The sequence below is a fragment of the Schistocerca gregaria genome, chromosome X (genome assembly GCF_023897955.1).
Source record: "Schistocerca gregaria isolate iqSchGreg1 chromosome X, iqSchGreg1.2, whole genome shotgun sequence".
Taxonomy (NCBI): domain Eukaryota; kingdom Metazoa; phylum Arthropoda; class Insecta; order Orthoptera; family Acrididae; genus Schistocerca; species Schistocerca gregaria.
Window position 1 is genome coordinate 115942908 of NC_064931.1, and position 18091 is coordinate 115960998.

At 40.3% G+C, this 18091-nt stretch overlaps 1 protein-coding gene across 2 annotated transcripts in view; it reads left to right on the forward strand.

Moving 5' to 3' along the window:
* The window catches only part of LOC126299380 (GTPase-activating Rap/Ran-GAP domain-like protein 3), a 1486407-nt gene that overhangs the window by 1417015 nt on the left and 51301 nt on the right, over positions 1 to 18091 (forward strand). For both annotated transcript variants that reach the window (XM_049991244.1, XM_049991245.1), the window contains exons 18-20: positions 8199 to 8312; positions 11918 to 12146; positions 17767 to 17850. In XM_049991244.1, coding sequence (XP_049847201.1) covers positions 8199 to 8312; positions 11918 to 12146; positions 17767 to 17850 — 427 coding nt within the window. The remainder of the gene's footprint in view (positions 1 to 8198; positions 8313 to 11917; positions 12147 to 17766; positions 17851 to 18091) is intronic.

Sequence of the window (18091 nt, forward strand, 5' to 3'; positions counted from 1 at the left end):
CTGTACAACTGGGGAAGTGCTAGGGAGTCTCTAGACTAGACCTGCCGTGTGTCGGCGCTCTGCAATCACTGATAGTGGCGACACGCGGGTCCGACGTATACTAACGGACCGCGGACGATTTAAAGGCTACCACCGAGCAAGTGTGGTGTCTGGCGGTGACACCACACCACCATCATCTGTATTTCTGACAACACTGACTCACTTGCATCCTTCAGCCGAAGATGTCTCTTTCTACGTGGTAGCGTTCACTAAAACTGAGGTTTTTTGTTCATGAAGTCTGCCATGACCTGACGTGCCATATTTTTGACTTGTTAATTGAACACGCAAAGGAAGACTACTCACTGATATTTCAGTTATCTTTCGTCTGAGTAAAAAAAAAAAATTGTCACCCATTCTATGTAGGCCTACAATACTGCTGTTTGAGATACCGTCACAGACTGTGACCCGAATAACATTACGAGTGCCAAGATACGGCTCCTTAGAGAGAACTCGGCTGTTGGCATTATCAGTTGGATGCAACCTACTTTTATACAGATATAGCAAAAAGATTCAGTAAAAACATGCTCATTAACTAAACCGTATTGGCCGCCTCACATAAACTTTCTGGCGTTAGCTGCTTTAAACGGTAATATTCATTTTGGAAATTTAGTGCAGAAAGGAATAGAACAAGCGAAGCCAGAAATGAGAGAGAGTAATTTAGAGAACCACGGAAAACTGAATAATTTAGAGAGCCACGGAAAACTGAAACGAAGAGGATCGGGCAGAGATTTTGACCCCATTCCTCCCGGATCGGCGTCGATTGTCCCCTCCATCTCACAGCTTCAGACGATGATGTCGTCTAGACGCTGAATATCAAACGACCCTCTTTTCTTCACTCGATGAGTAGGGGAAGCAGCACACCCTGCAGTCACACATTGCCAGATGCAGTGTCAAAAGCGTCGGTTAAAATCGCTGTTCTTTCACATTGTCTCTAAAATCACAGTTCACCAGTCGGATACGGATGCCGTGTTTGGTACGACTGTCCAACAGACAGACGATACTGGTGGTGGGTTTGGTTATGAATATCTCCCTTTTGACTGTGTTTCCACTGCTGTTCATGATGAATGGTACGACTCCACTTACTAAACAGAGATCGCAGTTGTGTGATGTAATACGAGTAAAGCCACGCTGACTGCCAACCGCCTGGAATGGAGCTGAGTCTTCGCACTGCGTTGGCAACTCGGCACCCCCGTGCTGTCTAATATCTCACACGCGCTGACAGCCGACTCTAATACACCAGACCAGACGCTCCGCTCACAGCTACGAAAGGCAGCGCCTAGTGAAACGCAAAACCCCCAGCCAGAGCAGAGAATATGCTCTGAAAATCTCCCATAACTTCTCATTCATTCACCGCTCTTTGCCAATACTCTTTGCAGAGGTCACATGCGATTTATCGACACAGCCCATGCAGCAGACACCGTGGGGCCCATGCTCTCAGGAATTCCGCACCCGCATTGCCATTATTTTCGGAGAGAAATTGGCATATCTGAATTGAGAATAAAACACACTATTGGCCATTAAAATTGCTACATCAATAGGAAATGCATATGATAAATGGGTATTCATTGCACAAATATATTATACTAGAACTGACGTGTGATTACATTTTCACGCAATTTGGGTGCATAGATCCTGAGAAATCAGTACCCACAACAACCACCTCTGGCCGTAATAACGGCCTCGATACGCCTCCGCATTGAGTCAAACAGAGCTTGGATGGTGTGTACGGGTATAGCTGCCCATGCAGCTTCAACACGATACCACGGTTCATCATGAGTAGTGACTGGCGTATTGTGACGAGCCAGTTGCTCGGCCACCATTGACCAGGCGTTTTCAATTGTTGAGAGATCTGGAGAATGTGCTGGCCAGGGCACCAGTCTAACGTTTTCTATACCCAGAAAGGTCCGTACAGGACCTGCAACATGCGGTCGTGCATTATCCTGCTGAAATGTGGGGTTTCGCAGGGATCGAATCAAGGGTAGAGCCACGGGTCGTAACACATCTGAAATTTAACGTTCAGTGTTCAAAGTGCCGTCAATGCGAACAAGAGGTGACCGAGACGTGTAACCAATGGCACCCCATACCATCACACCGGGTGAAACGCCAGTATGGCGATGACGAATACACGCATGCAATGTGCGTTCACCGTGATGTCGCCAAATACGGATGCGACCATCATGATGCTGTAAACAGAACCTGGATTTATCCGAAAAAATGATGTTTTGCCATTTGTGCACATAGGTTCGTCGTTGAGTACACCATCGCAGGTGCTCCTGTCTGTGATGCAGCGTCAAGGGTCTCCGAGCTGATAGTACATGCTGCTGCAGATGTCGTCGAACTGTTCGTGCAGATGGTTGTTGTCTTGCAAACGTCCCCATCTCTTGACTCAGGGATCGAGACGTGGCTGCGCGATCCGTTACAGCCATGCGAATAAGATGCCTGTCATCTCGACTGCTGTTGATACGAGGCCGTTGGGATCCAGCACGGCGTTCCGTATTACCCTCCTGAACCCACCGATTCCATATTCTGCTAACAGTCATTGGACCTCGACCAATGCGAGCAGAAATGTCGCGATACGATAAACCGCAATCGCGATAGGCTACAATCCGACCTTTATCAAAGCCGGAAACGTGATGGTACGCATTTCTCCTCCTTACACGAGGCAGCACAACAACGTTTCACCAGGCAACGACGGTCAACTGCTATATGTGTATGAGAAATCGGTTGGAAACTTTCCTCATGTCAGTACGTTATAGGTGTCGCCACCGGCGCCAACCTTGTGTGAATGCTATGAAAGGCTAATCATTTGCTTATCACAGCATCTTCTTCCTGCCGTTTAAATTTCGCGTTTGTAGCACGTCATCTTCATGGTGTAGCAATTTTAATGGCCAGTAGTGTACTTTTTAGTTCAGTACATTTAAATCACTCTAAATACAAATCATTGTCGTCAAATGGTGACTGTTTTCGAACATCTGAATATAATCATCATAATTCTACACTATTAAAACACATTTTACATATTCTGATGGAAAAAATCGCAGCACCAAAAAATAACTATTGTGGCATCAAGAAATTTCGTTAACATATTTGTCGAGGTAATATATTTAAGAGATTAACATTGGAAGATCACAGGTTAAAGTAAGCGCGAGATAAGGCATTTAAAATGTGAAATGCTCGTACATTAATAATTGGTGTAAGCACCAGTATGTCGAATGCGAGCATGCAAACGTGCATGCATTGTATTGTACAGGTGCCGGATGTCAGTTTGTGGGATGGAGTTCCATGCCTGTTGCACTTGATCAGTCATTACAGGGACGGTTAATGCTATTTCTGTATGGCGCTGGAGTTGTCGTCCGATGATGTCACATAGGTGTTCGATCAGAGACAGATGTGGTGATCGAGCTGGCCAAGCAACTCCGCAGAGCATGTTGGGCTACAACAGCAGTATATGGGCGAGCGTTATCCTGTTGGACACACCACCTTAAATGCGGTTCAAGAATGACAGTACAACAGGTCGAATGGCCAGACTGACGTATAAATTTGCAGTCAGGATGCATGGGATAACCACTAGAGTGCTCCTGCTGCCATATGAAATCGCACCCCAGGCCATAACTCAAGGTGTAGGTGCAGTGTGTCTAGCGTACAGACTCTCAACTGGCCTCCCGGCCAACACACGGCCACCACTGGCATCAAGTCACAACCAGCTTTCGTCAGAAAACACAACACACCTCGGCCCTGACATCCAGGGACCTCTCGCTTGACACCACTGAAGCAGCAAATGGTGGTGGTTTGGGGTCAGTAGACGCTATAGGGCGTCTGATTCGGAGCTATCCTTGAGATAACCGTTTTGTAATAGTTCGTTGCGTCACTGTGATGTCAACTGCCGCTCAGTTTCCTGTAGCAGAAGGAGTATGTACACCAAAGCCATATGCCAACACAATGGTCTTCCCTCTCGGTAGTATCATGTACACTATGTGATCAAAAGTATCCGGACACCTAGCTGAAAATGACTTTCAAGTTCGTGGCGCCCTCCATCGGTAATGCTGGAATTCAGTACGGTGTTGGCCCACCCTTAGCCTTGATGACAGCTTCCACTCTCGCAGGCTTACGTTCAATCAGGTGCTCGAAGGTTTCTTGGGGAATGGCAGCTTATTATTCACTGAGTGCTGCACTGAGGAGAAGTAAAATTTGTTGCATGTCTCTAAGTGCTTTCATTCTCAACTTCTGGATTGCTAAAGTGCTGGTATTCGCACTTTTGCACCCTCAGTTCTACCCCTTTGATAGGTAAGTGAATCTTAGCCCCACAGCTGTGATTTCCAGACCGTAAGTAATATGTGTGACAAGTTTCGTCAAGTGGTTCAGGAGAAGTTGTGGAACATACTCAAATACATATATACGTAAACTATGTGACCAAAAGTATCTAGACACCGGGCTGAAAATGCCTTAAAAGTCCGTGGCGCCCTCCATCGGTTATGCTAGAATTCAGAATGGTGTTGGCCCACCCTTAGCCTTGACAGCTTCTACTCTCGCAGGCAAACGTTCCATCAGGTGCTGGAAGGTTTCTTGGGGAACGGCAACCCATTCTTCACGGAGTGGTGCACTGAGGATAGGTACCGATGTCGGTCGGTGAGGCCTGGCACGAAGTCGGCGTTCTGAGACACCCCTCAGGTGTTCTATAGAATTCTGGTCAGGACTCTGTGCAGGCCACTCCATTACAGGGATGTTATTGTCGTGTAACCACTCCGCCACAGGCACTACTTTATGAACAGGTGCTCGATCGTATTGAAAGATGCAATCGCCATCCCCGAATTTCTCTCCAACAGTGGGTAGCAAGAAGATGCTTATAACATCAATGTAGGCCTGTGCTGTGATAGTGCCACGTAAAACAACCAGAGGTGAAAGACCCCTCTATGAAAAACACGACCACACCATAACACAACTGCCTCCGAATTTTACTGTTGGTACTACACACGTTGGCAGATGACGTTCACTGAGCGTTCACCATACCCACACTGTGCCATCGGATCGTCACATTGTGTACCGTGATTTGTCACTGGACACGTTTTTCCACTGTTCAATCGTCCAATGTTTACGCTCCTTACACCAAGCGAGGCGTCGTTTGGCATTCGCTGGTGTGATGTGTGGCTTATGAGCAGTCGCTCGACCATGAAATCCAAGTTTTCTCACTTCCCGCCTAATTGTCATAGTACTTGCAGTGGATCCTGATGCAGTTTGGAATTCCTGTGTGACGGCCTGGATAGATGTCTGCCTATTACACGTTACGACCCTCTTCAACTGTCAGTGGTCTCTGTCACTCAACAGGCGAGTTCGGTCTGTACGCTTTTGTGCTGTATGTGCCCCTTCACGTTTCCACTTCACTATCACATCGAAAACAGTGGACCTAGGGGTGTTTAGGAGTGTGGAAATGCCGCATAAAAATACATGACACAAGTGACACCCAATCACCTGACCACGTTCGAAGTCTGTCAGTTCCAAGGAGCGCCCCATTCTGCTCTCTCACAATGTCTAATGACTAATGAGGTCGCTGATATGGAGTACCTGGCAGTAGGTGGCATCACAATGCACCTAATATGAAAGACGTATGTTTTTAGTGGTGTCTGGATACTTTTGATCACATAGTGTATCTCTTCTACAGAAATCATCATGGATTCTATAAACAGAGATCATGTAAAACTCGGTTAACTCTGCTCATTCATGAAATACAGAACACTATAGACAAAGACTGTCTTATTGAGACCATGTTCCTTACCTCCATGTGGCACCTGATACAGTTCTCTACTTAGTGCAAAAAATACAAGCTTACTGAGAGTCAGGCAAAATTTTTTATTAGATTCAGGTAGAAACCAACACTTTGTTCTTAACATGATGAAATGGATAAATGTAAGGACGATTTTGGGAGAACATTCAAAAATTGTTATAGGGTTGTTACTGTTTACAGTATATATAAATGAGCTAGTGGATAATGTTGGAAGCTCCATAAATCTGTCTGCAAACGATGCTGCGGACTATATCAAGGCTGCAACACCAGAACTGTATGAAAACTGAGCAAGAGATTCATTACTGTTCAATTACACAACTGCTTAAAAATCAAAAATACCGAGGAGCAACATAGTGGAGCTAAAATGACCACATAAAAGTAATTGCAGGAAAAGCAGTTACCACACTGATATTCACTGGAAATGCAATTCATCCATGAAAGAAATGGTGTGCAGAATACTAATAGGACAGATTCTTGATTATTGCTCACCAGTTTGGGTCCTGTACGCTATAGTATTAATAGAGGGAATAGGAAAGATCCAATGAACTGTGGCATATTTCATCACAGGCTCATCTAATAACTGCAAGTTTGTTACAGAGATGTTCAGAAAACTCCAGTGGTACACACTACAAGAGAGGCAGTGCGCATCGTGGAGAGGTTACTGTTTGAAGTACTGTGAGCCAAGAAATATCGGGAGACATATTATTTTATACCAGATACATTTCACATGAGATGATCGTGACAAGGAAATCTGAGAAATGAGAGTTCATACAGAGAATTACGAAAAGTCATTCTTCCCATGTAGGCCTACTATTCATGAATGGAACAGGAATGTGTGGAAGTCAGGAAATGATAGTAATGTCACATGTACCTTTCACCGCATACATCATAAGGTGACTTGTGGAGTATAAGTGAAGATCTGATTTGCATTGGTTTTAAATATGCCATCAGAGTTTATTTCCACTGAATAGTCTACATTAGAATGTAATTTGCAGAACACACACCAGAGAAAGGAAACCTTTACCTTCCTAACTAAATACACAGACTCAATCACTGAGTGTCAGCGGTATGCAACAAATCCATATCACTTTCCTAGCTGTAGAGGTAGCTAAAATTAATTGTGTGACAAATAGAAATAGTTAGAAACAAAGATTAGTAATATTTAACATCCTACCAATGTTGCCAGTAGATAGATTTCTGATAAGGATACAAAAGGAATTTTGTTCCTGGCCTTATTTAAGAAAATTTCATAGCATGAAATGAGTTTGGACATCAAAGGAAACTGATTTATGATGACCAGACAGTGATTTGAACACGTTCCTCCCAAAAATGAGCCCAGTGTTTCAGCAACCTGGTCAACATGGATAAGTACAAATAAAAAACCAATCTCACTATAGGTATTTGCTCATTGCTATGACAAAAATTTTCAGTCTCATTCAGATAATCTCTTTTCAGTTCAACAGTCAGAAATTTGACTCACTATCTCCTCATTCTATTACTTATTTACATCAATTCACTATGGATCAAGTAATGAAAAATAATAATGTGGTATGTGACAATGTTGTGTGACAATGCTATGATTTATGGAGACAATTACTATGATATTGCCATGTTTTGTAGTTTGACATGCCAAGTAATTGAGATTACATAGTGCACATAAACTCAAGGTGATTTTTCCTGTATTGCAGTGAAAATGATTTCATAATGGCACCCAAAATGTTTATTGCCTTAAGGAGCACTCACTATATTTTCAAGATGTCTTACAGAACATGTTCATGATCAAATGACCTAATTTAAAGATCAATATATTTCAGTCAACTTGGCAATTAAGTCAAATAAATATAATGTTTTACATTTAAGTAAAAAATGCTATGGAAAATATATGTCAGTACTCAAAAGGACTAGCCTGTGACAATTGTGAGTTGTGATTTCCAGTTATTTTCAGTGCTCAACAATTATATCTTGTTATCCAGAAATAAAAACATCATAAATTATGCTTTTTGTCCCTTCAAATACTTGAATATGTATAAAACACATCATGACCCATCAGTCACCAATTTCATGGACATACTTTTCAATATGTTAGTTACATCAATAACATTGATATCTAACTTGGAGTGATAATTGCTTATGACAATACACGTGTTAAGCAATGAGCTTAACACATGTATTTAAGCCAAGATTCTGTGACTTTAGGAACCAGACATCATCAAATTATTTTGTGAAAATATTGCAGATTAAGACTCTGTTTGCCCTCACACAGAAATTGGCTGTTTCCATAGGACTAACAGGTCTACCTGATCATACAAGCAAAATAATAAGGGTGATTTATACATCAGTTAGTGTTACCTAATTGACCCTTGTCTACTTTCAATTAAAGGTGGCAGCTCTCCAGAAGAAACTGTTGATAATGCAGTGGAGACACTCAGCTGCCTGGACTGCTTGGTGTCCTGCTAGTGACACAGATACTGTAGAAGGCTTTCAGTATATCCGGGTAAGCTTGTACATAAATTTCGTAGTTTTTTCTCTCTCTCTCTCTCTCTCTCTCTCTCTCTCTCTCTCTCTCTCTCTCTCTCTCTTTTTTTTTTTTTTTTTTTTTTTTTTTTTTTTTTTTTTTGTAGTTGAACCATTATCTGGTTTAAATGCTGAATTATCTCTGATCACTTTGATGTCACAAGATAGTTTGTTGTATGCTGTAGAGCTAATTCCCTGCTTGGCATGGTCAATTTTGTTTTAGTGGTGTACTTGAGTGTTTGGCAGTGATATCCCAGTTTCTTCTTGTGTTATGGGACTGAATACCCTGGTTTCAACTAGAAAATGCTTATTAAGATTTAAGGGTTTCCTGGTAAAAATTATTGGCATTGGCATTGGAAGGACTTGAAGTTTTTTGAAATACAGGCTTGAATGAGAGTCTGAGAGTGGCACTTCCCATGGCTTATACTATTCTCTATTGTGCTATGAAACAACTTCTGCTAGTGCTTGAATTTTCTCTGAAAATTATACGATACAGCAGTACAGAGTCTGCTTTGCCAAAGTACATATTTTTTGTTGTATCATTTGATATGCAACTTGACAGAATTTTTATGCAGTAACAGATGATATCTATTTTATTGGTTATATATTCTGTATGTTGAACCCATCTCAGATCCTCCTGAATCCATAGTCTAAGAAACTTGGTTGCACTTACGTTTTCCAGGTTTCTGGTGACTAACTCTATAGGTGGGGTCAATGGATACTTATTCCGTACTGTATTTGTTATTAGATTGTTTGCAAAATACAAATCTGTAATGTCTAAGATGCATATTTTGATTTCATTGTGTCGCAAGCATGAACCCTGCATTAAATCTAAAGGCTACAAAACTGCTTACTGACACAACTACAAGATGTAATAATCCTGACACTCTTGTTCTGTGATAGGTCACATCACTTTCAAGCTTACAAGAGAATTTTCACAAAAATGAAAAGGTATTAAGAGACAGAAATCAAAGGATCAAAATCCAAAGTGAATAATGAATACTTTCTTAGTACATCAACACGTGTAATGTAGTTTGGGAGGTCATCAACACAGAGGTAACCATCAAAAGAAAGCCTCTAATGACCTCACTATCGATGGGATGTTAAACTCTAATCTCTCTCAAAAGAAATCCATTGCTATTCTAATCTTTCCAAACGTACAATACCATTTGGGGAAATTGCAACACCAAGAAAGAAACATGTGAATTCATTTTATTTAATACCACAGGTTAGATACGTGATAAGTAACAAATGATTACCTTTTCAGATCAGTTCATGTCCTTCGAGCTCTACTATTTAATGTGTCATATGGCCACAATGCTTTGCAATTAGAGCTGCTACATGGCATGGCATTGAATCAATAAGATTCTGAATGTGTTCCTGTGAGACTTACCTTCACGCAGTTTGTATCTGAGTACACAAATATGTGACTCCAGTTACTGGAGGACTGTGATGCACCAGATGCCAACGAACAATATCCCAGACATTTTCGATGGGCAACATGTCTGGTGAATGTGCAGTCCAGAGAAACAATGGTACCTGTCATTCTTTGAAGAAGGCTTATGCATTCCTCACAATATGTGGCTGGGCTTTGTCCTGTTGAAATGTGACCTGTGGAGATGCCTGAAGCAGGGGAAGTACCTTAAGCTCCACAACCTCTGTTAGTTACTGGCTGTTGCTCAAAGTGCCCACAATATATGTGAGGTGAGGTTGGTTGTTGTTATCAATGATGCCCCAAACCATCACACCTAGTGTTTGTCTGCTATGCCACTCCACAATGCAGCCCTCCAGGTTGCACTCACTGCGGTACCATCAGACATGTATATGGTTATCACTGTAGGACACGATGAAGTGGGACTCATCCAAAAAGATTACATGTTGCCACTCAGCACCCCAGCGACAGTGCTCACATGCCTATTGCAGTTGGAGGAGCTTGTGATTTCTGGACAATGGAAACCGACATAATGGCATGCATGCAACCAGTCCAACCTGCAGTAGATGGCGACAAACCATCGATGCAGACAAGTTCATACCTGTTGCAGAGCTCCAGCGATGAGCCAAAGCTGTGGATGATGCTTTATGGTCCATAATGGCCATGTGGATAAGATGACAGCCATCCTGTGTTGTGGTCATGTTCTGTGGTCCAGTTCCCACTCAATGCTGCATACGACCTTCCTGTATCCACTGCTTCCACACACGCATCACTGTAGTAGCAGCATGACCTGTGTGAACCAAAGTGTCATGGTATGATAACCCCATCACCCAGAGACTGAGCATTCTGCTTTATTCAAACAAGCTCACATGCCCATATGGCTCCATTTGATGTCAACAAGGCATACTGTCACTCACTGTATTGTTTCCACCTCGTGTGACAGCTCTGCACCGACTACACTAGACACAACACTGATGCTGTTGGACTGACACGAGAGGGCTCTGCTCGGCCTACGTGTACCCCATCTCACTGCAAAATGTATCATGTATTGCTTGCACACCCGTCGCCACTTCCACCAAGTGTGGCATTATTCAGATAATTCCTTCTTGGTGTTGCACTTTTCATAAAAAGCAGTGTATTAAACACTCATTTTATCAACCATATCCTGGAGAACAATGTATGGGACAATGCAAAGCTGAATCACTGTCTCATTTTATCAAACAACTCTTACTGTAATGAATATTAAGGAGCTGTTAAATAAGTTAGTTTATTGGAAACACTTATTGTTAAAGGAATCACATGAAATACTTTATAAATATCATTAGTATAATGCAAAAGCTGATCTTTTGTTTTTCTCACATAAATGCTTCTTTTTCTTAACTCTTAATGTGTTTCCATAAGAGTATGGAAAAATTTAACACGACAAGGATGTTTCACTAAACAGTTTGAGGTAGTGAACCTGAGGTTGGAGAAGCCAGCTTAAGGACATAATAGCATGTGGGAGTGGTCCTCATGTTGCCAGGTCCCTTGCTTCTTCTTCCCAATGAACCAGTGTCCTGCATTCTCCAACCAAGAGAAATAAACACTTATCATGATGGATGATGCCTGTTAGGAAATCATTCCTTGTACAGCCCTCCAATAGTGAGAGCATTGCAATGTACTTCCCCACGCAAAAGATGCATGTCAATGAGTTCTGTGAAACTGTACCAGTATTGCTCCATCATATTGTACTGTGTGTCTCTGAACAGCACTGAGTAACAAATGGGTCTGTTATTGATTCATTGCATATTGTGTCATGGGAGAATGTACATATGATAAAACAGAGCCACATTATGGACAAGTAAAGTAAATAAAACCTGCATCATGGCTTCCTAGTAATCAGACTCATTGTCCTTGTTTCCTTGCAGGAAATAATGAATGTACATGTAAATAAAGAGCATGGTACATGTAAAATTGTACACAGCATTCTTATGCTGGCTCCTCCGACCCCAGATTCCTTACCCCAAATTGTTCAGTGGAGCATGCTCTATGCAGTGTTACAATTTTGCATGCTCTTATAGAAACACTCTGTATATTTTCAGTGTCTTATGTTTCATTTTTCTACGATAAGTTAATGTATTTTAATCCAAAATTTTCATTTACCCCCTTAACAGGAGATACCATTATCAGAACATCCATCACTGATGACATTTGTGGATGGTGGCCTAACACCTAGTACTGAAACAAATATATGCTTAGGATATCGTCATCAGTTTGACCTTGTGAATGAACACTCAGGAGAGTACAAGCACTTACATACAGTGGAGTCATCACGGGCACATCTTGTTGCTGCTATTGATCTTTATGAAGATGAAGAGCCAGAATTATTACTCTGCTACAATCGTAAGTGAAACTTTCAAATTTTACCTATAATATCAATAACAAAAGAAAATACTTATAAAGTAAAATTGTATGCATCACAAAAACAACACAAATTTCAATTTAAATCTGTTAATTTCACACATCTTTCAATAATACTATGTCTGAGATATTTAAGAATTCATCTGTTCCTTCATATTTACATCCAGTAAAATCTAACCAGATCGATATTTATCTGTTGTAAATGGATTGGCAGCACATGGTGCTCATTTAATTACATTACATAACATACTTACAAGAACAGTTCAGTCACACTCATAGAGTGTGATTAATGGCAAAGCAATAGAAGCATTTAGAGAAAGCTTTAAAAAGAAATTCAGTTCAACATATTTCTTTATACATACAAATTTTTCCAGTGTTCAGATCGCATAAAATTGAGTTTAGTAACAAACTGCAAGTAATAATTTTAAAACAGAGAAACATTATAATAGCAAATTAACAGATATTTAAATTATGTTAAATCAAGCAACAACACTAATAATAATATAGACTAGTACTTGATTACTGTATGAAAGATCAATTGCAATCACAAAATAATTTTATTTCTGCATCTTTCCCACCAATTTTGACAGAAAATTTGAGCAATGAATTTTGCTGGTATAACATTTAAGGTAATAATGATTCCTTGTAGAGATTTTATCCTTTACAGCAAGGTGTAAAGTGGATTTTTGAATCTGGGAATGAATCCATGAATTTGCCCAATTTGTGAGACTCTCAAACAGCTGCACTGGCAAAAATAATAACAGTAAAGGAACATTTGAAAATGGAATCCAGCACGTCTTTTTCTTTGACATCCTCACCTCTAGTTACTGTATCAACTGTTAGTGTCTGGAACCAAACTTTAGTGCCAATGAAAGCTTTTACATGAGACCAGCATTTCTTTTGGTTTAGTGAAAGATCTTTTCATAAGATTCTACTAGTCATCATTGAAGGCTTTAATCGCTAGAATTTTGAGAGCCTTATCTGTGAGTGATATTTCTTTCTGTCTTTAATATTTCACTCACTTCCAATAAATTTGATGCTAACAGTCATTGAGAAACAAGGAATTGATTCATCCTACATTCTTATTTGAAATATGCATACATAAATACTACAGCTTCCATTGGATGTGATTATGATAGCTCTGATTAGACTTCATCATAATAGTTAGAAATTCATACTAGAAAGTGGTGTCAGGCAAGGTAATCTTGTACCTTCGCTGGAAACAGGAGATGTAAATACTGAATTAGTTCTGGAGACAGACCACAACAACAGAGAGGGCACTACTGAGGAAAGTATACAAGCAGTAGACAAAAAGATGGAAATTATTATGGAAGTAGCTAACCACAAGATGGAGAGCATCTCCAACCTAACATTAGTTCCCGTGCAATGTAATATAGCCAAGAGATGCCTTGATCTTCACTGATTTCCAAGCCATGGCAGTGGTACCATGAGACCTGTGTGGTTCTGCTCATCCAGGGCTGTATACTAAAATACTGCTCAGAGTCAGCTATAGGCACTTCATGCTTGATTCTTGCTATACTCTGTCTACCTCAGGTTCATACACTGTCATTGACACTGCTGTGATTTGGAGTCTGCTTATGACTTAAATCTTTAGACTCCTGAGTGTTAGCATGCATTTGACTTTTCCCAGATTGTCGTGCAGGATGCATTTATGGACAAACTGTCAAGTGCAGCCAATGGACTCTGAAGTATGTTCCAGACACTGTATTGTGTTTGTGCCATGTACCAGGTAGCATGATAAGTGTGCAATAATTACTTGTTGAAACAGAAAAGGAAAATCCATACCTCCAAAAATACTGTCGTCCATCTCTGAAGAATTTTTCAGAGTCTTAAAATGGGAAAATGAAGAAGGCATAATTGTACATGAAATATATTGAAACCATCATTGTGGATGGTAAATGGACTGAAGAAATTCACCGGTGGATTCCAGGATATAGGAAAAGACTGAAGTAATATCCTAATGGAAGATGGGCCCAAAGCATTACAAAAAATGCAGGAGCAACATGGTTGCAAATAACTGAAGACCATAATGTATGCAAAAGTCTAGTGGAAGACTTTACCCATCAATGAGTGTCAAATGACATATGATGTTGACTTATTGCCAAATGTTTACATAGGCATCTGAATTCTGAAAATATAAACCTAAGCTGAATGACTTGTGTTACAATACCAAGATTTCTCAATTGTATGTTTGATTTGCTGTCTCAGTGTAAATTACATCATCATCATTATTATTATTATTATTACTTTAAGGCATTACCAGAGAGAACAGAAATGTACAGAGACCAAATATAACTTACAACATTTAATTTATTTTGACTTTTAATTTTGTTTCCATGTACTATTTGTTAAGATTTACATGAAATACCATGCATATTGTACTAATGGCACAACCTCATGTTCACACAACAGCTGAAAGGAGACACAATCACAAGACAAAGCAAAAATGTTACAAACTACCAACAGGAGGCACTGTGGCATTTAACATACAGAAATACAATTGTAACATAGAAAGCATAAGGAATAAGTTACATCCAAGGAGTCAACAAAACAATGCAATATATACATTTTAATATGAAATCCAAACCAGAGTATACTGGAATAACAAAATTCCTTTTCAAAAAAATTCTTTTTTAATTTTTAAATTTAAATTTCTTATAAAATTATAAAAGTGTATATTTTACACACATCAAACAGAGTTTTGTATCACCTCGGTTCTGCAAGTTCCAGAACCTGTGCACAAAATTGGAATAGAGATCAACAGAAACATCATTTCCACCCTTTTTATTGCTCATGAAAACCACACATTGCATGTTATACCATCATACAGCGAGACCTTCAGAGGTGGTCTTCCAGATTGCTTACACACCAGTACCTATAATACCCAGTATCACGTCCTCTTGCATTGATGCATGCCTGTGTTCATCTTGGCACACTATCCACAAGTTCATTAAGGCACAGATGGTCCAGATTGTCCCACTCCTCAATGGCGATTTAGCGTAGATCCCTCAGAGGGGTTGGTGGGTCACGTCATCCATAAACAGCCCTTTTCAATCTATACCAAGCATATGAGAACGAAGTCTCTCGACAACATCTGCGACACCGTGACATATTCACCGTCCAATCAGGAGCCGTCCAATCACAAGCCGTCCTGGGGTCCACCAGATCTGGTGTTTACCCAGTCAGTTTCGTGACAATGACAATGGTGGTGAATATCGTCGACAGCTCGAAGTTTTACCAAGATTTGACGCGGCAAGAAGTCTGAGAATATATTATTCTATACCAAGCATGTTTGATAGAGTTCATGTCTGGAGAACATGCTGGCCACTCTAGTTGCGCGATGTCGTTATCCTGAAGGAAGTCATTCACAAGGTGTGCACGTTGGGGGTGTGAATTGCCATCTATGAAGACAAATGCCTCACCAATATGCTGCCGATATGGTTGCACTATCAGTTGGAAGATGGCATTCACGTTTCATACAGCCATTATAGCGCCTTCCAAGACCAGCAACGATGTATGTTGGCCACACATAATGCCACCCCAAAACAGCAGGGAACCTCCACCTTTCTGCTCTCACTGCACAGTGTGTCTGACATTCAGCCTGACTGGATTGCCTCCAAACATGTCTCTGACAATTGTCTGGTTGAATGCATATGCGACACTCATCGGTGAAGAGAAGGTGATGTCAGTCCTGAGCGGTCCATTCGGCGTGTTACTGGGCCCATCTGTATCGTGCTGCATGGTGTTGTGGTTGCGAAGATGGACCTCGCTGTGGACGTCGGGAGTGAAGTTGTGCATCATGGAGCCTATTGCACACAGTTTGAGCCATCACACAAGATCCTGTGGCTGCACGAAAAGCATTGTTCAATATGGTGGCGTTGCTGACAGGATACCCCTGAGCCTTAATCCGTAGGTAGCGGATATCCAATGGAGTAGTAGCTCATGGGCAGCCTGAGTAGGGGATGTCATCGGCAGTTCCTTTCTCTCTGTATCTCCTCCATGTCCGAACAACATCGCTTTGATTCATTCTGTGATGCCTGGACACTGCTCTTGTTGAGTGCCCTTCCTGGCACAAAGTAACAATGCAGGCGCAATCGAACTGTGCCACTGACCTTCTAGGCATGGTTGTACTACAGACAACACAAGCCATGTACCTCCTTCCTGGTGGAATGACTGGAACTGGTCGGCTGTCAGACCCCCTCCATCAATAGGTGCTGCTCACGCATGGTTTTTTACATCTTTGGGTGGGTTTAGTGACCTCTCTGAACAGTAAAGGGACTGTGTCTATCATACAATATCCACAGTCAATGTCTATCTTCATGAGTTCTAGTAACTGGGGCGATGCTAAACTTGTTTTGATATGTGTATATCAATTGTACACCCATTGCCTACATAGCCAATATTGTTATAAGGGAAATACAATGCGGAAAGTATATCACCATTGAGTAAGGGTACAGAAGATCACTGAAGTCTAGGTGATACGAATACAGAAACAATGCATGAAGTACATGTCATAATATTGTAGGTAACAAAGGGGAACACCTAAAATATTGCACTCTTAAAATACTATATTCAAATTGCAATATTATAGAAGAACATCAGTAGAACACAAGGTCAAGGTGCTAAATGTATCATTGTGCTCAAAGTCTTGGTGTAATAGAGTCTAGTATGAGACTAGGAATTAAGTAATGAATAATTGTGTACAAACAGTTTCCAGTATAGAGATATAAGTACAATATCCAACTAACTGTGTTGAAATTATATACAGATATTACAAAAAAATCGTAAAAGACTATGGTGGTTCAAGGTCTAGGTGTAAAATGCATATAGAGCCATAACCATGAGGAGGGACATGAGCAATGTGAAGTGTACTGATAAAATGTATCGTATTACAGTGTTCAACTGACATAAATCCAGAATAAAATAGTGTAACAAAAAATATACAGTCTGACACAAGGTGTTTGTACTAACATAACATGGTGCTCAAAGTCTAAGTTTGGTATAAGAAGCATCTAGTACAAGACCAGCAGATAATGAATATATATGCAAACAGTTTTTTAACATATTGAAATAAGTAGAATGTCAGGGTAAATGTGATTAAATTATGTCCAAACATTACAAAACACCCCTATGAGATAATAGTAGCTCAAGGTCTGGATGTAGAATACACAGCCATTAGCAGGGGGAAGGATAGCAATAATGTAAAGTATACAAATAAAGTGTAGGGCACTAGTGTTCAACTGACATAAAATCAAAATAGAAACATGCAGCCTCGTAACATGAGATGTATTAATGTGTAGTTGTATATGGTATTTGTATATATCCATCTTGTGAAAATATGTACCCCCCTTTCTATACCTGACCTGATTATGTTTGTAATTTGTGATCTATATGCTTTACCGATCAGATGATGACAATTTAGATTTGCTGAAACCTGTCATCAAAAATAAATTATAATTAGCAATCTTGGAATCTGAAGTTTTTACTTCTAATTTCATATTATTTTTGACTGTGAGAAATATTGAAAAGATAATTAATTACACTACTGGTACCTAAAATTTTTTATTCTTCCTCTTTTCAGATACGTGTCATTTCCAGAAACTTGTAGCAGGAAAATCAACAACTGACTATGATTTCCGCTGGAATGCAATACCATCTGCAATAGGTTCGCATTCTTACAGTAATCTGATGTAATTTTCAGTTTTACTTAATTACCTAGTGAAATTCTAATAAAATGTATTAGTGAATATGGCTTCCTCAGAGTGACAGAGGCTTGATCTGTGCATCAATGAGTGACTACATACACAAAAGTTCTAGGAATGAATTTGTGGAAAATACAGTGACTAATGACTCTGCAAATCCATATGTACAAAATAACTCAAAACTGATTTACTACTGTAAATTTA